The sequence below is a fragment of the Myiozetetes cayanensis genome, unplaced genomic scaffold, assembly GCF_022539395.1.
Source record: "Myiozetetes cayanensis isolate MyiCay16 unplaced genomic scaffold, myiCay2020 scf13, whole genome shotgun sequence".
Lineage (NCBI taxonomy): Eukaryota > Metazoa > Chordata > Aves > Passeriformes > Tyrannidae > Myiozetetes > Myiozetetes cayanensis.
This window is the reverse complement of record NW_026086937.1, coordinates 14,475,781-14,502,240: the sequence shown is the minus strand read 5'-3', so window position 1 is coordinate 14,502,240 and position 26,460 is coordinate 14,475,781. Positions and strand designations below refer to the sequence as shown.

At 45.3% G+C, this 26,460-nt stretch overlaps 1 protein-coding gene across 4 annotated transcripts; it reads left to right on the top strand.

Moving 5' to 3' along the window:
- Positions 1 to 8,097: 8,097 nt before the first annotated feature.
- Positions 8,098 to 26,460, top strand: EIF4E2 (eukaryotic translation initiation factor 4E family member 2). 4 transcript variants are annotated; one of them, XM_050308250.1, is made up of 8 exons: positions 8,098 to 8,221; positions 8,929 to 9,043; positions 10,302 to 10,436; positions 12,696 to 12,800; positions 15,649 to 15,801; positions 15,892 to 16,028; positions 23,417 to 23,495; positions 25,980 to 26,460. In XM_050308250.1, exons 1-7 carry the CDS (start codon positions 8,202 to 8,204, stop codon positions 23,460 to 23,462), a joined length of 711 nt encoding a protein of 236 aa, XP_050164207.1. In that variant the 5' UTR covers positions 8,098 to 8,201; the 3' UTR covers positions 23,463 to 23,495; positions 25,980 to 26,460. The 4 variants fall into 4 exon arrangements, with proteins under 4 accessions (XP_050164207.1, XP_050164208.1, XP_050164205.1 ...); XM_050308248.1 differs by lacking the exon at positions 8,098 to 8,221 and adding an exon at positions 8,733 to 8,776; XM_050308251.1 differs by lacking the exon at positions 23,417 to 23,495.

Here is a 26,460-nt window from a genome sequence, read left to right as displayed (position 1 = left end):
AGGCCATGGAATGCTTCCTTGGACAGAGGCCTGGCCTGCCTGGTGCAGAAGCAGCAAAGCAGGTGAGACTGCAGTACATTAAAGGTGTTACTACTCCAGGCCAGTTCTTGCTGTTGAGGATGAGAATGAAGGGGAAAGGATGAAGATAAGTATTGTCACCTGTGGTGTTACAATACTAAAGGTTGTATTGAGACAAAATTTCCTCTTCCCTGGAGTTCTGCTTGTTTGGGGAACATGCTGTAAATGTCAGTAATAATCAGAGACAGTGTGCACTGCAAAACAACCCAGTGGGCAGAATAAATTCTTAATCCACTTGACTGCATAATGCACAGAGCTGCAGCCAGGTGACACTGTATGTGTTGTTTGGTACAGTAGGGTATCAACACACTGGTTTTCTTTTTTTTTTTTTTTGACAGTGTAGAGACACAGAAGGAAGGTATTAATATTGTTACTGACAATCCTTAACGTGAACTACACACTGCATCTGCCAAGATGAGCTAGGAGGGATTCATGCTCAGGGTTCATGCCATGACCCCATTTCTGGCTGTCCTGGGAAAAACAGCTATATTGATAAAAAGTGGAGTCATGAAGCCTGTGACTTACAGGTGTGTGAGACAAAGTGCATCATTCAGGCACCCCGTCTTCCTGGGTGTACAGAAGAAAAACCAAGCTCTGCAGTTCCTCTGGGTGCTAGATGAAAAACTGCTCAGGGATTCAAACACTTAATTCTTCTTCCCCCTCCACCTTACTTGGGCTATTAAGGTAAAAGGTTGGACTCCAACTGCTGTGAAAACCATTTTTCAAATTACTTTCCCTTATGGAAGACAGCCACAGCTCACAGCAAGTGGCAGCAACCAGATGTCTGATCGGATTTGCATGCATTTTCAGTATGGTCAGCATATTCCAGAATCCCTGGCTACATCTTTTGTTTCCAAAAATTGCAAAGGAGCAATGCACGTGCCTCCAGAGAGATGTAGTCCTGTTTATAGGTGTTCTAAGCAATGAACAATACAACATTACCAGTGGATTCCTAATAGCAAACTGCAGAAGCAAAGACACAAGTGAAAACTGTGCTCAATCAAACTCTTAACGGCTTACAAATGCCATGTTTTCACCAGTTCCCTGAAAATCCCTACAGCAGAGATGTGCCTTTTCATCTTTTAAGTGCCCAGCATACATTACCAAAGTGATGCAACTGCTCAGAAAAAGGTCACACTTCATATATATAGCTACATAAATATGTATATAGTTACCTATGGTGCACACATAATCATTATTCATCTCTCTGGTTTACATTTTACAATCCCTGAAACAGATGTTAAGAAATCCTTATCTCCTATCCCATACAGTCAAAGGCTAACTAATGTTGTTCCTATCTAAAATCCTAAATCTTTGTGCAAGGTAACACTACCTCATCTCCCCTCCCTCTGTGCAATTAGGTCTTCCTCAACTATCCAGGGTCAAAGACTTTAAAATCAGTTTCTAGTTTAACAGATGCCAGGGACTTGATTTGCAGAGCTATTAAGAGCCCAAACTCCAGTGGCAATCAGGAGGATCTGCAGGAGGTAAGTACTTCCCAGGCCACTCAGAACACTCAACACATTCCCAGTGAGAAACTCCAGATCAGTGGCTGTTGGAAAAGTTTGGCCTCACCGTGACAGACCCTGTAAGCACAGCCCAGTGCAGCGGTGAGCAAACATTACCATCTAATGGCTGTGCCTGTTAATTACAACTATAATTTCTACTTAGCGATGAAGGCTGGTCCTTGTCTGAGTACTGATACACCGAAAAGGCTGTAGGATTGGAAAACAAAGAAACATGGAAAGGTCATAAAGGCAGTATTTATGATTTTGCAGTTTCCATCAATCAGCTCCGGTGGGCAATGTGAACGGAGAAATCCTGCTGAATCTTTTCTGGGTAGCGTGACACAGTTGCTGCACTGCTGGCTGTATGTGCTGCAGACACGTGAATAATGACCACCATAAATAGTAATGCAATGCATTAATAACACTGAAAGCCTTTTAAGATTCTAAGAGTGAAACATGATTCCGACCTCTTTTATTTCCTGACAGCAGGAGGAAATTTCTCCCACCCCTTTCTTGGCCAGTGACAAGGGTTGCAAAACAGCCCCTGCATAATAGAAATAGTGTTTGAGCTCTGGTCCAAGAGCACCACAAAGATGCGGAAGGTCCTCTCTGTAAATGTCTCATATCTTTCTGTCTTCACGTGTCTCACTGTCTGTCCAGGTGGCCAGGACGTATGGAAATACATACATACCCTGTCTAGGAAAAACACCTGTGGTTTTGCAAGATGGATTTCAGGCAGTGAAGGATGCCTTGATTGGCATTCAGAATGATTTTGTGAAAAACCCCTGGCACCCTTTTTTAGGGATTTTGTGGGAGTCCCCTATGGTACTTTCTGTTGTTGCGTGTACTGATATGTTGTCAGCAGGGAAAGCTCTTCAGAAAATGAGGTTTGGGACAATGACTTCCCCTGCTCCTTATGCCTCTTTTCAAGAGGAGCTGCTCTTGGCAGCAAGATGGATGCTGTAGGGCCACTGCTGCATGTCCTTCTCAAACACAAAGACACATCAGCACACAAAACTAATGTGCTTTCTATTTATAGACTTGCATAGCCTGGGCAATTCTTAGCTACTGGGCATGGTACCAAGCTATCTGAAGAAGTCTTTGCGGTAAAAAATGTAAAACTGTAAAGATGTCAGCCAGCAGGACCCAGCATGTGTTGAGTGCACGGTTCTACATAGAGTAGCACAAAAAGGAAGCCAGGTAAGGAGCTTATTTCTCACAAAAAGGATCAAGTAGATGTGAATAAAGCAGCATAAACCCCTCTGATTCTCCATATAAATACTGCCAGAGGTCATTCCAAACTTATGGTGGTAAATCTTGGAACCACTACAATTCTTGCTAATGGAGACACCAATCCCATACCTGTCCCCAGTTCTCTTTCATTTTGTAGCAGCATCATCTTTGCCAGCAGGCATGTTTGGAAGCAGCAGAGACAATTCAGGCTGATGACTGAGGAACCTAGGACTAAGGAAGAAAATCCTGGAAGCCTAGATCCGGGATGAAGCTTGCTAGTTGAATGAGGTCTTTGCCAGAGAAGGAGTTGAAATATAGATATGTATATGACCATGACATGGATTCATTTGCCTTATTTCCAACCCTGCTTTTTCTGCTGGAGGTTCAGTTTCTGGAGTAGGCTCAATGGGAGGTTAGCACAGCTGACGCTTTCACAGTAGAGCCTAGAACATCACACCTGACTCGTTGCTCTCATGCTAACCCTTTATGGGTGAAAGTGACAGATGAGAGGCTCCCAAATTGTGCTGATTATGCATTTTTCTGTAGGATGGACTCTTTCCCCTGTTCATTATAAGGGTGCCTGAAGAATGATCCCCCAGTTAGACTCCTGAATCTTGATTCCTGCAGGCTCAGCTATTTGCGTAATCCCATGCAAATCAAGAGCTCACCATAACAAAGAGTCAGAGCCTATAAAGGAAGTCAGTGATGCAGCTTGCTTTGTTTGTAGACACTGATGTCTCTGTTACACTCCCTTCTTTCACCAAGCAGATTTTGGACATTGCTTCACTCCAGAGGCTGCTCAGAGCCTTCCAGGCCATGGCAGAATTCCATGGCACCTCCTGGCCTCAGGTGAGCAAGGGCTTCCCTGTAATTTTATCAAGGCCTGACTGCATTCCTCAGGGAGCTGTGGCATGAAATGGTTGTTCTTTGCCAATGCACAGAGAGGAAGAAGAGCTCTTAAATAAACACTGAACTCTGCCAAAGCTAGCACTCACTGCTGTCCCTTTCTTTCTCAATAATGATTCCTCTGCAACCATTCCTGGCTTGCTTTGTCTACAGACCCTTGAATTTCCTATAATAGGTCTCTTCAGAGAGACTGACCTAGCTTCACATAGATGTTATTCAGCATCAAGTTTGCCATGAGGCCAGAATCAGGTTTTTCCTCTTAGCTTGTGCCTTGAAGGGCTTTGTAATAGCCCTGATTTCCTGTGTTAGACTGGGCTGCAAAAGCTATCCAGAAAAAACAGGACAAGGTACCATGAATGTGGCTTTGAGAACTATAGACAAGTGTTGACTTGAAATTTAGGAAGGAACAGGTCATTTAGGAAAGACCTCACTTGGAAAACATAAGAAAAACTGTACTCGAGGGCATTTAAATCCCCCAAACCTGAAAGTTACTAGTAGAGAGCAAGCAATCTGGAAAGTATATGACAATGGTCATCCTTCACACACTTCTCTACAAGATTTTTTTTTTTATTTTATTAAGTGGTCATTCATTCCAATAGTCCAACAAGCAATACATCCACATCATTACAATGGTTAGGTACAGTTCAGCTGTGAACATTCAGGCTTTAAATGCACTATGAAACCAAGATGTCATGGCATTCCTTGCACTTGTGTTGCCAGGCACAGCTCTATGGCACTTTCTCATCTCTGCTGAGGCCCTTAAGCACTATGTTAATGAGGAAGCTGCTGGCACTGACACATTTGCAGGACCTATGAACACTTACTAAGGTCAGGAATCACCAGAAGAGCTGGGTGCCTGCAGAGCCACAAGACTTCATTGCTGCATGATGTTAAAGGTAACAAGTAATTTTCTCTTATGTAGCTGAAACGTATTTAAAATGCTTGCAGTTAAGGTATTTCCAGCTGCACTCCTACTTCCTTCTCCTTCTTCTCCTCCTGAGAGACTGTTGAGCTATTTCTTTTCTTGGATTCAACCTAAAAATTTAAGAGAGTAATATTGTTCCACTCTAGACTGAAAGAAAACTTATTGTATTCTGTCTTCCTCAGTCAGCAAGATCATATTTTTTTAACAGAGCAACATAGCTGCTGTCTCACCAGCTTCATTAACTCAGTATGGAGTCTGTGATGAAAAACAGATCTGTTGCTGGAAATTTGCTATGCTATTAAAACAGCCTTAAATCTCACTGTCTGTCTTGTATCTGCAAGCAAAGGATGACCCATTCTCTCCATTCATAGCAGATCTCTCTGTAGTGGGCTCAGACACGGCCACTTTCCCTTTATGCTGAGCTCTCCATGAGGGTATATCTGGAAGTGCAAGGTGGGAAATGTTTATAGCTGCACCTACACGTGCTGTGTTCTTGCACATGGCAGGGCAATAGGCAAAACACTGTTGTTCAGCTGCCCTAATCATGCACTGTAAGATGTCTTGGGATTTTGAGTTTCTGCACAGAGTCTGCACATCAACTGCCTTCTTGAATACTTTTGTTCTGCAGAAAGAGTCCAAGAAGTGTTGGATGCTGTCATTGGTCCATCCTGTGGAATTGAATATAAGGACTGAATGACCCTGCCACGTGCAAATGCAATTCTACAAGAGATGATGTGTTATAGCAGCACTAGTGCCACAGCGTTTATGTGATCCCAGGACACCACACTGCAAGGCTTCCCTGTCATGTCACTGAGGTCTGTTAATGCCACTAAGCTTTGGGGACACACTTCAACAAAGTAAAGCCAAGCATTACATCCCTCTCACTGACTTAAACACCACATCTTATGTTTACATTTGGTCCCAGGCTGCAAAACTACCTAAAGGTGAGTCTGAGTAGCTCATGAGGAACTCTTCACTGTGAATAGGATGCTGGATGTTATTTACATCCTATAAAGTACTCAGTTTCCCCCTCTTGTTGCACAGATGTTACTTTTACCACTTTTCTGTACAGTATTACAAGAGTTAGATCAGTGTATAAAAGTACCAGTATAGTGACCTTTGGATTCTTTTAAACTGGTACAAGCTAAATATAAAAACCACAGAAATTTTAGGAAAATACTGTCTATATATGCAATTTATTATATCAGCAGAATACTTTAAATCCCTATCCAGCTTCAGGTAGGTGGTCTTCCCAATAGATAAGACCTGTGTGGCTTTGGGGGAATATGTCTTTGGGAAAATCAAGACCCAAGTTAGGGGTCTTGATAAGTGTGAAGCCTTTAGTTCAGTGGGGTTTAGTGGTGGGCTTTTTTAAAAGTTTGATTACTGTAATAACTGCATCCTCTGGTGCTCTAAAATAAATCTTGACAAGTGACTAATAATTTCTAAATAAGTTATTCTCTAGGAGATAGCACAGTGTGACCCTGTTTCTCACCCTGTAATAATTAATTGGCACTTGCACTGAAGAATTTCAAGAGAGCCATTCATACCCTGACAATTTAAGTCATTAGTTTTTGATTCTGTGAAAAAGATCTTTGTATTTTCATTTTGTATTTTACTAAGACACTTCAATTTTCCCCAGCATATTTTCTGTCCAGCGTGATCAAGAGCAGTAGGAGAGTCCTTGACAGTTTAACCCTGGTCATTTCCTGGACAAGGATGGAAACTTTGTGAACAGAGAAGCTTTTATGCCATTTTCTGCAAGTAAAAGTGATCCTCAGTATTGCATACAGCTGTCCTGCAGTGACTGTTTCACAGGCCAAAACTTCTGTAACGTCTGATCTCCTGCCATGAGTGTCTTTATTCATTCCCATAATAAGGTCTATGTAGGAAGAAAATGGAGGCGGTGATTTTGGAGACCTGCTGCAGCTTCACTTTCTCGAGGAAAAGCAGCTAAAATGAGCTGGTGTCTGAATAAAAGGAAATGCAATTGTGGTGGGAAAGTAGATTGTCATGTGGGAAAACAAGGGCTGATTAAAGCCCCTTCAGAAGGCAGGGGATGCAAACCTGTTTGCTAATCAAGAACTGGCTCTTGGAAGGATAATACTAATACTGACATCAGCAGAGACTGAGAGGTCAGGAAAGGAAACAGCATCAATGTTAGGTCTCCATAGCAATTTGTGTAACACATTCTTTCTGAAATATTTTGGTAAACTGCTAGTCTTCAGAGCACAAAGATGCCATTTATGTGTAACTGCAACCAACCAGGGAATTCTTTGTGAGTTTTTAATCTATTTCTGCTACTATGTATTTATAAATAATTTTTTATGTCTTATTAGATTATGAACACAGTTTTGAGCCCATAAAACAGCAGGATGGGGGTGACAGTGGTAAGGATATTCGGCCTAGGACTTAGGAGACCTTTTTCCCCCTGTTCTGCTGTACTTCTGTGATTTCAGTCATATTGCTGAGACATCCATTGCCTTTGCTTTCAAATAGTAAAATAGCATCACATCACTGTGCTTTGCAAGGGCGAATACACTCAGTATAGAACAGAGGACATGTAGGACCTTACATATGTCAAACACACTTTTTTCATACCTCTGACAGAGTGTTGAGAGATATTAGTTGTTTAGGATAAATAAGTAAAAGTAGAATAAGTTACACAGCATTATAATACAGTGTGATTTATTATATTTTTTGTTTTACTTTACTCGCTTGAGTAAAGGATTACACAGATGATGAATTATCTATTACTCTCTCCACATGAAAAACCGGTGGACAAACAGAATCAGTCAGAAGTCCATTAACTAACTCTGCCAGATAGGAGAAATTATTGGTCAGATATTTGCAAAGTACTGTGAGAAGATTCCGTGCTCGTGGAGTAACCTGGGGATGGATTCACGAAGTGCAAGAACACGCTGGAGGAGAGACTATCTCCCTTGTCCTCTATATAGGGTGTCCGTTATCCTTGACTAGCACTCCAGGCGTTGCAGGCTCTTTACAGGGACAGCGTTTTTCCCACTTTCTGTGCCACCCCCTCACTGTGCATGAAAGGGATGGGGATGGCGGCCGGGACGGGGTTTGCGTGTCAACCACAGGAGGCAGGTCGGGCAAACCCTCTGACGCGTAACTGTGCTTACCAAAGCCAAATGAACTGTACGAATAATTTGTGAACCCACTTTACAAATCACGATGGGACAGCCCAGCGCCAGCCACGCCGCACCCAACATGGCGGCTCAATCCCCCACGCCACACTCAACATGGCGGCTCAATCCCCCACGCCACACTCAAGATGGCGGCTCCATTCCCCACGCCACACTCAAGATGGCGGCCCTGGCCCTAGCCTCGCCCAAGATGGCGGCCCTGACCCTCAGGGGAGGTCCCAGTAAAGCGTTCCCGCCCCGTCCCGCCGTGCGCCGCACTCACGGCTCCGGGGGGAAACGTGGGCTGTGTCCGCGCTGGCGGAAGCGGCGGAGGGCTCTGGCGGGCGGACCCGGCGGGGCGGAAGGCGCTGAGGCGGACGGGGGTGGCGGCGGCAGCGAGCGACGATGAACAACAAATTCGACGCGTGAGTGTCGCCCCCGCGCCCCCCGGGCGGCCCGCGGCGCAGGGCCCGCACGGCTCCGCGCCCCGCCGGCGCCTCCCGCCGCTGCCCCGGCGCCCCTCGGGCCAGACGCGATGAGTCAGGGCGCCGCACAGCCCCGTCCCCGCAGCCGGGGCCCGGCCCGGCCCCGAGGGGGTGCGGGCCCGAGGGCTGGGGCCGTGGGACGGCAGCAGTCCCGCACCGGGGAGCCGCGGGCCGCCTCGTGGCCCCGCTGCGCGCTCGCCTTTCCCGGCGCTTGGCAGGGAACGGGGCGGGCGGAGAGACTCGTGGGTGCCGGGTGTGTGTGCTCGCCTGTGCTGTGCCGAGGGGCGTGGGGAGCGGGGTGGGAGAGTCAACAGAGTTACAGACTTACGGTGACGGCTCTTCGTGCGGTCCCCCTCTAACAAGTGGCTGTGGTTTTCTCTGGCAGGTCAGTATTAGTCAAAATTACTTGAGTTTGTTCTAAAAAGCTGTTTTGTTGCTCTCTTTAGCTGAAAAGTGTGTGCTCAAGATGCCTGTGGTGGGCGCTGGCCGTGCCAGGTAGAAGTAGTTTTTACTGTGTGGGCTGTCAAGTGCAGATTCCCAAAGCCTGGGGGCCCTTGTGCCACGGGGGAGCCTTGAAGCAGAATTTGGTATGAACCTGCCCAGCTGCGTGGTGCCAGACTGGCTTTCTTTGTCCTTTCCTTTACCAGATTGAAAGATGATGATAGTGGAGACCATGACCAGAATGAGGAAAATAACACACAGAAAGACAGTGAGAAGGAAAAGAATGATCGGGAGAAGCCACAGAGTACTACCAAGAGGAAGGTATGGTGCTGCCATCTGCAATCAGTCCACTGCCAGGGCGTGATGGGGGAGTGCTAGAGAGTCAGCCCTCAGTTCAGGGATAAGGAAAATACGTCTTGGAGGGCTGTGTCTCTTAACGCACTGTCACTGCTGTGATGAAGACAGAGGGACTGTGTCACATTTTCACAATTTGATGTAGCATTTGGAGGTCTGTAATCTGAGGGGTGAATGCTCCCTTCACAAACACAGCTAGTGCTCTGTCAGGCTTTTGAAGAGGAATGAGAAATAAACCTTTATTTTGGAAGGGGGTGTTGGGGGGGAGGATTGGTTGACTGGGCAGTAGAGGCTTGCAGTTGGTTTACCAGGCAGTGATGAAGTAACTCATAAGATGTGTCTGTGTGCCTAGTATAGCATGGTCAAGAAGGCATAGGGCATGTATCTGTTCTGGTTTGGGGTTTTTTAATCTTGTGTTTAGGAAAGGCGCTCTGTCTAAATTAATGCAATCCTTGTAAACTTGCAATAGAGGAGAGGAGGGATTTAAGCCTTGGCAACCTGTAACAGCATCAACTGATACACGATAAGGGCTTTGGTTGGGTTTTCTGTGTAAGTTTTGACTCTTGGGTAATGAGCTCTCATTAGCCTCTTTTATGCTCATTAGAAGTCTTTTAAATCATTAATCAGTGTTTTGGAAATTGAAAAGTGATCGCTGCCCACTGCTGGTGATGGGTTCTGCCAAAGCTGACATAACGAGTTCCAAGCCTAATTCTCCCAGAGCACTGGGGTGTTGGTTGCTTAAGGCAGTTGGTGTCACCAAAGACTTATAATTGCTTTTGAATCATGGGTTAGTGTAAGTGGGGTTTGTCCTTCCCAGAGGGAAAGAATGTCTTTTTTATTTTTTCTCAATTTGAAAAAGCTCTTGCATTGCCCTTTTTAGTTTGTTTTTTATTGCCTTTGAGACAGGCACAGTTAAGGACTAAAGGAAAATTCAGTAGTGCTGCCTCTAATTGTTATAACAATGGCTTTTGTTGTGATGCTCTGCTTGGTTAAGTTATTCTTTTCTTTATTCTTCCCTGCACTGCAAATTTCCAATATTTCTGAACTAGCCTAATCGTCGGGCTGTTTTGGGCAATTAAGAGAGGCAGACCTTTTCTGTAAGAACAAGGATCGCTTTGTTTATAGAACAGGAACATGTGGACTTCTGATGCTGTGGATGCAATTTTTCCCATTCCCCTTTTAGAGGTGCACATCAGGGGTAAGCCAAGGTCTTCCTGTCTTGCAGGCTGTTGTCCCCGGGCCAGCTGAGCACCCCTTGCAGTACAACTACACCTTCTGGTACTCCAGACGCACGCCCGGGCGGCCCACGAGCTCCCAGAGCTACGAGCAGAACATCAAACAGATCGGCACCTTTGCCTCGGTGAGTGCACCCTGCTGCCGTGGCTGCTCCGTCCCTGCGTGCGCACACAGGCTGTGCTCTCGCCGTCAGGAGCAGGGGGGAGTGACGTGCCAGGACTTACAGATGAGCTCTTGAATTGACAACAGCAGGTGATGTGTCTTGAGCAGTTCTTGCTCCGTGCTAGACCTCCGTGCCTGCAAGTAATGGTGGCAGCTGGGATAATAATAGCAAAAAAAAGAGAGCTCCCACGTAGCTCAGATGTGCTGGCTGGGGCAGGACTGGACAGGCCAGCAAGAGAAAAAAGGAACATCTTTTTTGGGTGTATGTGTGAAGGAAAGACTGTACAGACCCCCACATGCTTCCTTTATTCCCACCACAAAGATCCTGTGTTTGGATCAGGCATTGGCTTGCTGTATTTGCAAGCACCTGGAGGTCTGTTGTCTGTCTGGAAGTGATGGACAGGGTGCAGTTTGGTTTTGCAGTGAAGTTCATTAAAAGGCAAACTGCTCTCCCTTTCCTCTTACACTCTTTGTGGTTGTTTATTCCTTGGATAAAATTGAATATGTCCTTGAAAGGCAGTGTTGGCTTGTTGTGTGGTACTGGGAATGCAAAACAGTCATGAAGAACCCAAGATATATAAGCAAAATATATCTCCATTGAAATACCATTCTCAAAGCCAGGAAGTCTGTTGGCTGTTTTCTTTTTTTTCTTTTTTTTTTTTTTAAATCTGGTAGTTGTCCAGTTTTTTCAGGGTCCCTTGTTAATTTTTGCCCCCAGTAGAATTTGTAGAAATACCCCTTTATTCCTTCTGGAGGCTGCATAAAAGTCTGCCCATCAGAGCAGCTGGGTTGTGTTGTTGCATCCACGGAGGATAAGAGTGAAGAGCTTGTTGTTGTGGATAGTTACTGCTTCTATTACCCTGTGTGAGCAAGTGCTTTCAGTTCAGTGATTGAAAAATGTGGCTACTGCTTGATGACCTGGTAATAACTTTTCAGTCTGTTAAATCAGTACTGATTTTTAGCTCCTTAGAGGAAAAATGTCACATATTCTTTTGTCTGTTGTTTCCTGCAAAGAATTTGTGGGTGCTGTTGTAGGCTGGAAGTGCTGAAGTCAGGATGGAGAGAGACTGGCCAGCAGATATGATAACGTGTTTGGTTCCAAATTCTGTTTAAGGAGAAGGAAGTGCAAGCTTCAGAAGGAATTGCCTGAGCTAAGTCTGGGTTCAGATTTATTCTTGGCTTCTTTAGAAAGCTCTAAAAGCTGTGAAATGTGAACCACTAGAGGGCATGTTCCCCCACTCTGGAGTGCAATTTCCACGCAGCATTTGTATGTGTCTGGCAAAAACAGATTGCTTCTGACCCCTCCTCAGCCTTGGTTCATAATTTTATTGGCTATAAAAGGGATGGCAGAGGTCACAGATTGGAGCAGAATTCCAACTGCTGACCGAGTCATTAAGGTCTCTGAAAAAGCACTTGGGGTGGTGTCTGACCTCTCCAGCTGCACTGCTGATCTGCTTAATAGCTGTTGTCTTTAATGAGTAGAGTCCTCTTCAGCTATGGAAATTAGTATAATGTCTTCCATTGCCTTGTTTTGTTTGAAAAATCTATATCTCTAAAATCCTTTCTTACCCAGAGATTCTCAAAGGATGAATATGTTATTTTTAAGAACTATAAAAGATAACTCCCTTTCTTTGCAGACAGATTGTCTGACCCAGGGGTGCCAGAATGGAACTGGTTAAAGTGAAGTGGTCCAAGTGTACAGATCTTAAACTACTACCAGAGCATGTTTTTTGTCTTAAAATCTAGATACAGTAAAATTAAATTTAAAAAATGTCTCATTTGGAAGCTCCTGCAGTCTCCATGGTCACAGAGAGCAGTGGTTATGCAGGGTAGAGAGGCTTGGCTGTAGCTGATGCATTTGACACATATCCAGCAATTGAAAGTTTGGGCAGTAGGGTTTACAAGATATGTTTGGAACTGTTCTCCAGAGCAGCTGTTATCTTAGCACAGATTTCTTCAGGCAAACACCGAATGACTTTTGAGGCACTTGTTGAATATTTCAAGTGGTGATCTGGGAATGGAGCCAGTCAGAAACAAGCACCCAAGCTCTGATCCTACTGCTGCCTTCCGTGTTTCCTAATCAACATCCGTGTGACAGGAGAGTAGAACAGAAGAAGGGAAGGTGACTGGCCAGCTGGTGTAGAAATGGAAGCCTATTTCTGTAGGAATCTGGACTGTGAACAGTTTGAGCAGCCTCACTGTGTGGTTCCTGTTGTTGCAGGTGGAGCAGTTTTGGCGGTTTTACAGTCACATGGTACGTCCTGGGGACCTGACAGGCCATAGTGACTTCCATCTTTTCAAAGAGGGCATCAAACCCATGTGGGAGGTGAGTTGGAGCTCTCGTTTCTGCCTGGATATTTTCCCAGAGTATTTTGGAGGGGACCTTCTGCAGTAAAGGGACTCTTGTCGTTAAATGGCACTCCACTGGCTGCTTTTGGGTGCAGTCCTTTCTTCAGGGTTTCCTGTTAACTTGTCCTGAGAGGTCTGTCCCATAGCAGTCCTGGGACGTGCTGCCAGAGAGGGAATGTGTGGTATTTGCTGGTTGCACCCACACAAAGGCTGCTGGATTTCCTTTGCCTGTGGGTCCGAAGGGTCTCTGGGCAGTGTTGCCTGGACCCCAGCTAAGCTCTGTGCCTCCCAATACAGACACTTGTCCCTTAGTGCCTCCAGTGACACCAGTGCAGGGCTTTCCTCTAGAAGGTCTGGACCTCTGTAAGTGCAATTCAACAATGCTTATGAAAACCAACCCTCCTTTTTCAGTCAAGGAAGGCAGAGGTGCATGTGGTTAAAAGCCTACAGCTGCATATAGAGCTGGAAATGGAAAAACGACTTGGCCCTTTATTTTTCTTTTTTTTTTGTTCCAGGGCACTGAGTTTGCTTCTATTCCTATCTAAATCTGTTAAAAAAATTTAAAAACATCTTGGCCCAGCAAATCATTCTTCCAGTTCCTGGCCTGCTCCCAGCAGTGACCAATAGCATTCACAATATGAGGATTTTATGTGTTGCTCTGAAGTACCTAATTATACCGCTTGGTCCTGAGAAATTTATATGTGACCCTTGTTGGCAATTATTTTAAGCAAGGTGTTTTATAGCCAGTTACTGCAAATACAATTTATATAAAATGTTTAACCCTCTTTGGACTCCTGGTGATTCAGCCGCTCTGATAATGTGTCAACCAGAGAGTCCACAAGTTAATGATATCAGAATTTCTATAAAGCATTTCCCTGTAGCCATTTTAAGATGAAGGTGGAGAGATTCTTTGTGGTTTTTTTACTGTGGCCCCACTCACTTCTTTTAGTTCTAGAAAAGGACCTGGGCTCTTACTGCTGGCCTTCCCTTTGCTGTATGGTTTGTAGGGTTTTGTTTATGCTCTTTTCTCTTCCAAACCAATCCTCAGTTGCTCTCATTCTTGTAGGCACATATGTGTCTGTATGTAGCTGATCTCTTTTTCTGCATCCATCTGAGCCTTTTCTGGTAAAGTCAGAAGCACTAAGCATAATGTTCCCTGGTGATTTACTGGGCTGCAGATCATTGTTATTCTGGTAAAGGAAAATCAAATGCTTGACTGAACTGAAGCTTGTTTAACCTGAAGGAAAACTAACAATAACCATAAGGCACATGATACAGCATCTGCCTCCCAGTCACTGCTCTCTTTGTAGCCTTGAACCTACTTAAGCCACCTTTGAGGTATTTCAAACAACGTCAGTGTCTCTTCTGGTGCCCATAGTCATTGTGGAAAGCTTGAAGAGTTAAACCCAACTCCCAGCTTAAAGGCCAAAGTGTGATGTTCACGACTTGGAAAACAAGGACATTTAACAGAAAGTAGTTTGGATCTCATGGGAGTATGCCACATTCCCAGAACTTGTGTTGTTTTGGATGGCTGCTGTCGTGCTTTGAGGTTTGTCTGGAGCTGACACCTTCCCCTTTCAGTGCAGGCTTTAGCACATACATGAAAACTAAGAATCAGGTGAATGCTGCCATTATTCTGGCCCTTTGTGTTTCCTCAGGATTGCTTTGTTAGCAGTTGCTGTCTCTGAGAAAGCACACAAATGTTTAGTTTTATCTGAGCTCTAGAGAAGCTTTAAGGCTAAAATAAAGTTAATTTTATTTCATCAAGAAGGGTTGGGCTGCCTTGCCTGGCGTCTTTGAGATGTGTCCGAACTTGGCAGAAGGGGTTGCTAGTGATTTGACCAGGGATGTCCTGTTTTCTGCAGTCCTCCCTGAGTCATCCTTTGTTCTTCTCTGTTTCTGTTCTATACCTGTCTTCCCTTCCCCTTCCTAACTGCCACCTCTTTGACTTGTTACTACCTCTCTGTCTTCAGCTTTGGATGGAATTTGTTCGCTCTTCATCTTGTAAGATTTCCCAGCTACAGTGTTTTACGAGACAATGCCACAGTGTCCTGCTGTTCTTTGACACGGCTCTATGTTCTGGGGAGCAGGGGAGGCTGTAGCAGTTTCCAGCTGTTTATCAGGTGCAAAATACAGAATGACAATATTTAGGTGATAGACTGGGTGCTTAGCATAATTTTTTTCTTTTACTCTCTCCCCTCATTTTTGGTTATTTCCCTGACTCACCACAGCCTGCAACAAACATTCAGCTGTATAATGTGTGATACTGTCAGTGGTTCCCAGAGAACAGACTGGTTCTTTCTTGTAAGCCCTAGAAATGTGGAAGGAAAACGTTTATTTACTTTTTGCTTGCTTTTAAATATCACTTTGCAAACTCTTTCCTGGCCTTCCATGTTCTGGGATGAGGGATTTTTCCTGTTTTACAAGCAGAACTACATACACAGGGAATTAGACAAATGGGGAATCAGTCTTAGGTTTAGGAATAGTTTTAAGGTCCTTTCTTCCCGGTCTGTGTGTAGGTTGGTAGGCTGGTGTTAGTCCTTGCTAGTGAGATCAAAACACTAGAGCTCAAGTCTTCAGAGAATAGAGCTTTGTCTGGAATGCTGAGAGCCATTGTTTTCAAATACTTCGTATTCAAAGTAAGTCTTTCACCTCTGTCTCCGCTTCTATGGGGAGAGAAGCGAAATGCTTTTGCTTGAAAATACCTCCATTCTGTCCCTTGCCCCACCCAATCAATAACTGCTCCTATTTGTGGCTCTGCTGTCTTATGGGTAGCAGAAAAACAGCTCGAAGAAAACAAATCAATTTCTTGCCCCTCTTCCTAGGATGATGCCAACAAAAACGGTGGTAAATGGATTATCCGTCTGCGGAAGGGCTTAGCGTCACGATGCTGGGAGAATCTCATTCTGGCCATGCTGGGAGAACAGTTTATGGTGGGGGAAGAAATCTGCGGGGCAGTCGTCTCTGTCCGATTCCAGGTAGGTGCTTTTGAGAGCTGGCACGTGCTTCCATTTGGCAGGGCTACAGAAAGTGCATGGCCCGCTCACCCCTCACGTGCTGTTCCGCAGGAGGACATTATCTCGATATGGAACAAGACAGCCAGCGACCAGGCCACGACAGCGCGGATACGCGACACGTTACGACGAGTGCTCAACCTACCTCCCAACACCATCATGGAATACAAAACCCACACCGACAGCATCAAGTACGTGTGGGGGCAGGGGGGGTGTTGCAGGTTGCATGTGTTGCTTGAGCACGTCAGCGCAGGCTGTGGGGACTGAAAGAAGTGCTCGTGTGCGTTAGGGCTGTTCCCTGCAAATAGCAGCAGTTGTTGCCAGCGTGCTTTGAAAGCCAAATACCTGTGTTGTTATGGTGCTGTTGTTAGGGACATCTGGTTCTAACAGCAAAACCTTATTTTTTGAAATGTGTGGTCCGGGGGTATTTCAGCAATCCACCCAGCCTGTCACCTGGGCGATGGGCAGCCCAGGGTGGGACTGTGGCCTGATATACTCAAAGACAAGATTGCAGTGGGGGGGGACAAGATCATTTGAATAAATAGAGATTCTGGGGAATAAAGTGCGGAAGCTAACGGGGATTTATAGTGCCATTAGACTTATAAATGGTCTTGGGAAAGTGCTGTGTGAATTTACAGTGCTGTACAAATGATTTCTAATCATAATAAACGTCGTATATTAAGTCTTTCAGGCTCTGGTGACAGAGGCTCTTTAACAAGACTAGAAGATCACGGTACACAGAGAGGACAGCTGTATTTTTAAATAAATGTGTTATACCTTACCATACCAGGCCATTCAGGGTGACTTTTATTTCCCACAAGGTGACAAAAAATTGCATATATAGGTAGTAATTAGAGGTGAGTTATGTATTTTTTTTCTTTTTTTTTCTTTTAAATTTTATAAACCAATACACTGATTAGGTCCTATTGGTTAAATTAACACTTGAAAAGGTGCACCTGGAAGAAATGAAACAAATTAATAAGACACTGATAGGGCAATGAGCTTTCTAATCTAGCCTGTAATCAGGGTGCCAAGTACTTTTCATGACTTCCTTTCATTATGCTGGCTTGTCGTTTCCACGTAATCACCTTGTCATCAGTGTGCTGTCAAACAGTTTGGTGACATCAGTCTTGGTTTTAGTAGACAGCTAGCTTCTGATTGTGGCCAGTTTTGAGTGTGGGTCATAAGTAATTATACAGAGATCTTGTTGAAACAGCCTAGTGTTCCATGTGGCCCTCCCTCTGGAGTGCATGGGAAAGAAAAAGGAAGGAGAAGATTTTTTTCCATGACTTTGTCAGTAACATTTCTCATGCAGTTTCTGCCAGGAGAGGGCACTATGGACTCTCTATGTTGGAAAATATCAAAGTGCTCTCCTGGACACATAGCAGAGTATTTTACTCTTGTTCAGCAGCAGCAGACTGCAGACTGGTGATGCGGCTTTGTGGTGAGAAGAAGGAGGTGTTTGACTTCTCTCAGTCTCTGTAGGGAAAGCTGTGTATGGAGCCAGCTGTCCTAAGTTGTGGTGGTGGTTCATGTAGCAAGTGTAGAATGGGAATGTTGTGGCCTTTCTCATTTACACTATTGCCACTAGCACTTCCTAGCACAGAAGATGCATCTGTAAAATGTTTGTAACTGTTTTCTGCTCTGGCAGGTGTCAGGCCTTGAGTGATGGTGCATCCAGTAGTGTGGCCTTATTTCTCTACACCAGTGTAATGTGTTGTGCTTCCTGCCCTCTCTTCCTGCATAGCATCCAAGTTTCATTTTGTGTTGCTGACGTATGGTGCAAAATGAGCTTGTGTGAGAATAACAGGTGTTTGGGGTATCAAGTTTAGTAGTTCAGATTACAGCTGGGAGCAGTTCTTAAACAGAGGCTGACTGGCTTGTCTCCCACTCATTCTTCTGTGGGTAGGAAGGTTAGACAGAAGCTGGTTTGATGGTGTCCTAATCAGGTAGGTCTAAGCAATTAACCTTTTGCCATGTAGGGCATCAAGAAAGCCCTTTTTTTCCCATTGTCTCGCTTGAGCTGCAGCAGTCTGATTGCAGTGCTGTCCAACATCCCCTTCAAATGGCACTGGTGTAAATTCAGAGCAGAACTGCTGTCAGTGGAGTTTCTGTGTAGTGATGCACAGACTGACCTCTTGTGCCTCCCTTGCCTGGTACCAGCAGGCAGCAAAGGGGCAGCAGCTGCAGAGAGGTGACGGTGGCTGCTTTGTGATGGAGGAGAGCAGGACAGCCCCAGCTTTCAGTCTGACTCTGCTTGGCTTCGCTTCATATCATTAAGGTTCTCTCACTAATGAAGAATCTCTTGTGTAACTAGGTCTATCCTCCATGAAGTCTGGCTCCTTTTCCTCACCCATCTATCAAGCCCTGTTGAAATACTGTCCGTCATGAATAAACTCCACTTATGCTGCACATGTACCATGTGATTTATGACTCGGGAGGGCTTTCTAGCCAGCACTCTATATTCACACTCTGGCTGTGTTTCATGAAAAGCTCTAATGGAAGAGCTGTGCTGTAGGCTTTGTCAGGGCTGCCTTTTGAGGGGGGGCTTGTGGCATTTTTCATTTGTATGGGCTGCATCTCTCCACTAGAGCTCTGCTCATGTGCGGGGTTTGATTGGCATTGATTGTGCTTCAGGGAAGGGAGCACGCTTAGCAAGAAAAGAATAGGCATTTCTCAAAACCTTGACTTTTAGGTGGTGAATTGACCTGGATTAGCTTTTGACACACTGTAAATGAACACTTCTGTAGAAATTACTAGCATGCCCCTCACTGTGGAACCTGAGACCCGTGTTTCAGGTTTTATGTATTCCTTTTGTGATGATGCATTTCATATTAAATCATTTTTAGACACCGTTTTTCATGAATTGTCAGTGAGGCTGCAGCCCCTTTTGTTTCAGAAAGCAGCAGTGCTACCAAGGGGCATCTGAAAAGTACCTGTTGCATCCCAGCTATTCCAAGGAGCTGTTCTGCATTCTCTCCTTCTTGCTTTCAGTGGTGGGGCTTGTGCATTTAGCTAGATAAGCAGATCTTTCATTGCAATTTTCTTGTGTTTGTCCTTTATCTTGCTTGTGATATTGACAAGCTGCCTAAATCCCAGCGAGTGGAAGGGTCAGCTTAGTCTGTATGAATTTCCAATCTTGCTAGGAGAGCTAGAACAATCTCTTGGACTCTGTTTAATTCCAAGGGATTTATAGTACCTTAGACGTTACAGTGCTAAGCACCTGAAGAGTACATATGTGATGTTTTGTGGGCTACCTTGTTTCATAAACATATTGTTTCAGTAGCTCTTTGTTCCCTCAGAGGTGGACTGAGAGAGGTGCACTCAGATGCAGTGAACCACTTAATGGGTTCTGTTCATCAGCATTGTTAACCTTGAAGGTGACATGGTCCAGAAGTGACAGTGGGTAATGGACAGTGGTACTTCCTGTGGTTTGGAATTAAAGAAAAAAAAAACCAACCTCTTTTGCTGCCATAGGAAGTGCACTGTGCTTTTTTGAAAGCAGGATGTTTGCAGACACAGCCTGGCCATGTCTCAGTGAAGCCACTGAAAACAGGTGTCTGTAGTCAGTGAACCGCAGTTGGGAGAGGGGTGGAAGGGAAGTGAACATTGTAATATTTGACTTTTGAGCACTGCAGCATGAAGTTCTTGTCTGTCTGGCATACACCTTTGCCCGATCTGGGGTAATCAGCCTTTCTTTTCTGCACTGATAATTTTGTGGTCAGTGACCATCTCCTGTGGTGAGAGCTCCCACCCGCAGTACCATCCAAGAATCCCAGGCAAATTCAGCAACATTTCTTCCTGTGCCAGGAGGGAGCAGAGCAGTGGCCATCAGCAGGCTGCCACTGAGAGGGCTGGTCTGGAAATGTGTTGGTTGCTGTGTGACGTTATGGATCGTCCTGTCAGCTCTAAAGCAAGGCTGCTTTTTCTGAAAACAAAGCTTCAGTTATTCGCAAGTGCCTGCTGCAGTGAGAGCTGAGCAGAGTATAAAACTATCCTTTCCTTTCAAAGTCACCACTGATAACTAATGGGATGGCTCGAGTAAATGAGAAGAATAGTTGATCTTAATAGAGCTGGCACTGGGTTCATTTCACTGCAGGCAGCTGGAGGAAATGGCCTCAGACTATTTTAGCTAACAAACAAGCAGATACCCTATGAAGGCAGTAAGGGTATGGACTGTAAGAAGACCACAAGGTTGAGGTTCTCAGGACAAAAAAAGTGACAAATGACAAAAAAAGTGACAAAGAAGAAAGAGAAATCCCCGTGGAAGTAGCAGGTGTTGGACAAGAAGATCAGCGTTTGTGAGACAGTCAGGTGGTGGTAGAGTTCTTGTGAGGTCTCCCTTGTCCCAGCAGAGTACAGCTAATTCTATAACTATTATGGTTTTGTAGCACTGGTTTCCATTTGCTTGCCAGTTTCCAAAACCTTGGGGGAACTCCTGAATATTGCTGGCCTACTTGTGTCAACCTGTGCCTTTGACTGTGTCTTAAATGATGTGTTCAGGGTTAATCTTTTCTGAAGTTAGGTGGTTGGCCAGTGGGACCCTTACACACTGTCTGGTGCCTGTCAGGGAAAGGCAGGTTGCCTTGGGTCATGGCAGTCTGGAGAGCTGCATTTCACCCTCGTTCCTTCAAGTCTGAGAGCAGGAATAAAATCTAGAGGAGAGCAATGAGGTTCCAGATCTGATAGCTGTCCTCTTCTCCTGAATCTCTGCAGTTCTGGCTTAATTCATTTATCACTCCATTCTCCAATTCCAGTAATGTTTCCAGGTGCTGCAAGTCTAAGAGCACTTCCATAGACCTAGGCTTTGAATTGATGGATTCATTGATTTGTTCTCCATCACCCATAGCATGCTTTATTTATAAGTGTCCGTGACTTTGAGAAAGGCTTCCTTATCTTGGGGAACTGTCTCTTACCAAAGAAGTGACAGTTCAGTTTTGTTCATTTGAGAGTCATGATGGCTTCTCTATTTGCTTTTGCTACAGGTACTGCCAGGTAGGTGAAAGAATAATATCAGGCTAGGAGATTATCCTAGATTATTTTTTTTTAAAGCTGTTAGTCACAAAGTTTTTGTCTGGCTGCGAAGAAATCCCAAGGGGAGCACCCATGAAGAGGCTGTGCTGCCCTGGGCACCTGCAGAGCATAGTGAGTGGTCAGTGTGCTGGGAAGTTGCATGTGGGCTGCCAGAAGGGCCAGACCTTGGTGCCTGTTGTGAGGTGCATAAGTGCACTATGAACTCTCTGAATCCCTTAAGGGGCAGGGCTGCACAGGGAAATACTGAAGGGAAACTGCTATGACATACAGATTGAGGGTGGTTGGAGAAAACAGCTAGTGCTGCTTGCATAATGGTGATTTGGAAAGTCCCTTGAAGTGGATGTGACTGTTCTGTTCTTCCTCTTTTTGCTGGAGTCTTCCTCTTTTTCTTTTTTTTTTTTTTTGGTTTGGTTTTGAGGAGATAGCGGCTCTTTTTTTGCATTTTTTTTTTTTACTCCAACTTACTGAAGATAAAGGGAGCCTTGCCTAGGTCCTGACCCTTGGCAGTGGGGAAGATGGTGGGAAGTTTCAGCAATTGTGGGTCAGGAACGAGTGTGGAAGAACAGCACTGGCTGGTTTTATTTAGCCTGCTAATGTTTCTATTTCCCATCTGTTCAATGGGAATAATCTAAGTGTTGGGGATCAATTCACTGAGTATCTGATGGCTGGGCAGACAGTATGGCAATAAGGTACTAAAAATGTCTATACATAAAAATAACCTCTTAGTCTCTCTGGCGCTGTGCCTTTGGCATGTCACAGGTCGTAAAGATTCTGCCAGACGGAATGAACTGGCAGAACAGCCTCGCTCGGTGCGGGATGGAGAGCAGTTCGCTCTCTAGCATAGCTTCGGTACATCAGGGCGGACACATCCTGGTGGATTTTTTCAGTCAAGTCAGCAGATAGTCATTAGTACTATAATATGTATGAGGGTCTTGGCTTAAAAATTCTTGGCTGTAAGAGCTTTTTCTCTACGTCTGTGAGGACTTGGCAGATGAAGGGCTGTGTGCATGATGTTATTGGGTTGTTGGAACAGGGAACTCCTTAGTTTGAAAGGGGTAATAAATTACCGATTATATTGACAGATAATCTGCCCTTGTGTCCGTCCTGCTGAGAACAGAAGTTACAAGTTTGGGGAGGACTGTGGGACAGGAAAAAGAGAAGATGTGATTGTGGATGATGGGAATGTGGTAGAAATACAAGGCCTGGGAGATTGGAGGGAAGACACGAAGGTGGAGACTTTTTATTTAACAAGGCTGGAGATGTGCAAAGCTTTCCAGCCCCATATTCAGCAGCTAAGAGGGCTTCACATCCAGAATTTCTCTTCTCCCTAACTTTCTTCTGGAGAGAGACAGTTGTACCCACAGTGTCTCTGTGTTTATTTGGGCTATGATTTTGCTGGGAAAGAGCATAAGAACTGAGCTGCTTTTGCAAATACTGATTTGGAGCTTGATTCTGAGGCTCAGGGAAGAACCAGTCGAGTGGTCTGGTTTTGGCACAGATGCTGACTAACCAATGGTTTCCATTTCTGGAATCTCCTGTTGTGTTGTAGTGGCCTGATGAGGCAATGCACAAATCAAAATGTGAGGTAGCTGGTAAGTATTAGCAACAAAAACTGCAGAGCCATCTGAGTTTATGGTTAACCTAGGTTTCCTTGAAGGTCCCTCCAGCTCCACTGGACTCTGGATCCAGAAAATGGCTTGGCGTGTGCTGTAGGCACCAGTACTGTTTCGCTGGGCATGGAGAGCTGTGAGGTTCTTTGATATCTCTGATCCCAGAAGATAATAGTCATGCTCACATTAACCTCAGCATCTTTTCCCTGAGAGGGCTCTCAGTATGCTGCCTTCGTAAAACCGACAGCAATTTCTCAGTCTGCTAACTTCATCCATCAGTAATGTTCTCCACCAGGGAATGCAGCGTTAGGCCTGTCCCTCCAACTTTATCTGAAAACGTTTTCATTTCAAGTGGCTGTGATGTTTTTACTGGGTTGTCATTAACAATGCAGGTTTACAATAGGAAGTAAGACTTTCTAATAACAATTGGATTCTGCTGCCTGATTGAAGAATTTCGTAATAACTAAAGAAGCATTAAAAGAAGCCCCTTTTGGGGGGATTACCTGCATATGCAGTATGTGGTGAAGCACAAGGCCAGTAACTGGCTGAGTTTAACCAGCCAAGGAATGTGATAATCCTCCAGGAAGATGTAACATCGGCTATTTTATTAGCAATAGGAAATGGATATTCCATTTGTGACTAGGAAGGTCATACCTGTCTCTGGGTATTAATGTGGCTTTATCACCAGCAGCCAGTGGGAACGCTTCATGTCTGTGCAGAACGCTAAAGCTGCCTCGCGCTGTCAGATGTTTGGCTGGGTTTTAAGGATGCTTCTATCCACTAGGGCTATCAGAGAATATTGCCTTGCTCTCTGAAGACAAGTGCCTTTCAAATGCCATTGAATGTTTCTGCTCTCCTTAAAAGTTAAGAAGCCTTTGATCTGAAGTGCTATTTTTTTGTTTTTTGTTTCATTTTTTTTCCCTCTGGCTTGCCAGGGCCTGGGAGGAGTTTCATGGCCTGGTGAACAGCAGTGGCCGCTGATCGAAGGCTTCCCCTCCCTCTGTCACACCCAGGGTAGGGCCTCATCTTTTTTCCTATGTGACTTCATGGCATACCTCTCAGCTTCCAACCTTCATCCCGTGGGCTGGCATGTTCTCTTGCCTTATGGGCCTGATGGTGGGCCCATTCTGCTATTCGTTCTTTCTCAAAGGTCAAAATGATTTTTTTAAATTCATTTTTTTTGACCAGACATCAGCATTTTCTGTTGTGCTGTTTTGCTGTGTGCTATTTTGCTGATGTGTCCTTCCTCTGTGTGAGGCATTTGCATCCCAGACCTGGTCCCGGGAGGCTGAGAGGTATGTCTTCAGCTTGGGTGTGTTGCCTAGGGTTGACTGTAAGCAGGTGTGGAGTGGTAAATGAATCCTAAGCACATCCAGGTGATGGACACAGAGAGACAGCTAGAGCTTGACATACTGCCTTTGCTCTTAACAGTGGGCTGGAGCAGAATAAATTAGCAGGTCAATAAAAGCTTGTTTAGAAAGGACACAGAGTAGCTATTATATGTAGAAATAAGGTTGTGGCTAATGAGAAGACCACCAGCTACCGCTGGTAGCGGCAGCCGAGATGTGCAGAGAAAGTAGCCCAGGTGAGCTCAGGGCGGTTGGGAGCCTTGCAGCTTAGATTGTTTTTCCCCTCCAGTGTCCACCTCCCTGCTGGCAGGCCCTTTCCTTAAAAAGGGACAGCAAGAGGGCTGGCCATGAGAGTTGCTTTTGGTAGTAGCCAAGTAGGATCACTGCACTGCCGAATGCCAAAGCAGAGGAATCCGCTGGAAGGAAGCATTTACATTCCTGGGCAGTGGTATGTAGCTGCTCCAACACAGCTGAGCTCTGAGGAGCTGCTTGGGATCCCAAAACCTCCCCCAACAGTGTTGGGCAAGCAGTGTTCCCATAGTTTGCTCTGAAGTCATGGGTGAAAATAATATCTCTCTTCCCAGGTTTGGCTTTTTGTGAGGATCAGTGGTTACAAAATGTTATACAGGCCCTTAGTAGTGTTGCTATTCTTAGATGACATTCAGGTGATCTTCCAGAAGAGGAAACCAACTCACTTGATGAAACACCAGCCTCTGAAGGCAGTAAATGTGCCAAGGGTGTAGGAAAGCAGTGGCAGAGTTGATTTAGCTCTCAGCTGTATTGGGTTGCCTGTGCTGAGCAAGGATGAGCAGAGGGACTGGGGCACCCCAGTAAAGGCAGAAGAAGAGGAAATGTCCAAGAAAGAGCTGACCAAAGTGTACTGTCACGGGTGAAAGTCCAGTATGGGATAGAAAGCCAAACGACTGTTGCAAATTAACTGGAATCCAGTTAATGAATCCTGAATCGTGTTCCCAAATGGCAGCACAGCCTACTTTGCTGGCAAGTGCAAAGGTGAACCCTAATCTTCTGCAGATGGCCTCCAGCATGGTTTTTGCTGTCATGTCATAGCAAAGTAACTTTTTTAACTCTACAAAGTGTTTTTCACTTCCTTCTACACTTCCAGCTCCCCAGCCCAATTCCTGGAGGCGTTCCAGTCTGCATTGTGCTGTGCTGGTACAGCTGCTGTGCAGCTCTCAGCAGCGCACACTGCTAGCTCAAGGGTTTAAGGGATTTCACAATCCTGCAGAGCACCTTGCTACTGAAGCTGCTGCCTTTGCTCTGCAACCCAGCTCTGCCCGTTTGGTCTGCTTTGTGCTGGGACATCCTGGGGTGTTTGGTTTGGGCAGCTTGCTGCCCTATCCCTGTTTATGGGAATAGCTGCCAAACCTATCCTCTCAAAGTACTTGTAATCTCCTTTGTTTCCAACACACCACCTCTCAATGTGTAAATAGGCTTGCCTGTTGCTGCTGCTCCGAGGCTGGCAGTGAGCATTCACACAGGTTTGTGTAACCCCACCTTCCACTGCTGCCCCATGCTGCAGCTCTGTACGGAGGAAGGCTGTAGACCAGCAGTCCTTTCTTTGTCAGTAGCCCCTGTGACTCATGGCTGTACTCATGTGAGTAGAAGCTGCTGAAGAAACTCTTTTATTTAAACTTGAGAGAAACGCCCTTGTCAGATTAGATATTCTTTTAAGGTAGTAGAGACCAGGGAACTAAATTCGTTGACAGTATGATTAAATACAAGGGACAGAGGCAGGAAGAGGTTGGTCTGACGGTATTTTGTGCTCCAAGCAGAATCCCTGAAATCAGATGTTTGGTAAGGAAGAGGCTTTGCAAGTTGTTTAAACAACAGAATCCATCAGGGAGGTTGCCAGATTCTATTATATGCTTTGCTCACAGGAGATGACACTTCTTTCTTGTCATTGAGTGAGGATGAACCAGGATCTCCCGCTGTTCCAAGTGTTCTGGAGTGACAGGTTGACTTGTGTGAAAAGTCTGTAGTTAGGAAGCAGATCTGCACAGGAGGTTTAATAAGCATTTGAGTGACATCCTGGGATGGCAACACTGGTAGCTGTGGTGGGTAGAATGGGGAGGTGCTGTGATCTGAAGGAATGCACATCTCTAACCTCTTTCTTCCCTCTGTTTTCCAGGGATAATTCAAGCTTTCGAAACACAAAAATCACATTGTGAGAACAAGAGTTGGCACTAAGCTCCTCTCTCCATGTTGAAAGCACTGAGGGGTCTCTGCCGGTGCCCTCGACCTCTGAAGGGACTCATGGGCCACTCTCGCACTCCTCCCTGGAGGAAGGATCCATCTGCAGCCCTCCAGCAGCGGTGATAATAGAGGCCGATTTTGTCTTACACAAACTTTTTTTAGCAGTGGGGCGGGAGGCCAGCCTTTCAATTAGCAGCGTGCCCTTGGGGCCGCATCTTGCAGCACTTTCCTCTCTTTCTCTACATGGCATGCAGGATCTCTGGGATTCTGCCTCAACATCAGAGCCTTTTGCTGAGGGATACCAGTATTATAAATCTCTCTGCAGCTGGGCAGAGCATCCCAGTTGAGAGTCAGCCCTGTGGTTTTCAAATGCCCCTTTTCAGTTCTGCCAATAAATTATTGGGTCTCTTTGTTTC

Excerpts from the sequence above, each read along its gene's own strand:
- EIF4E2 (XM_050308248.1), top strand. The coding sequence starts at position 8,748 with ATGCCTGTGGTGGGCGCTGGCCGTGCCAG. Across the intron at positions 8,777-8,928 it reads GTGGGCGCTGGCCGTGCCAG|ATTGAAAGATGATGATAGTG; the intron begins GTAGAAGTAGTT and ends TTCCTTTACCAG. Across the intron at positions 12,801-15,648 it reads GCATCAAACCCATGTGGGAG|GATGATGCCAACAAAAACGG; the intron begins GTGAGTTGGAGC and ends CCCTCTTCCTAG.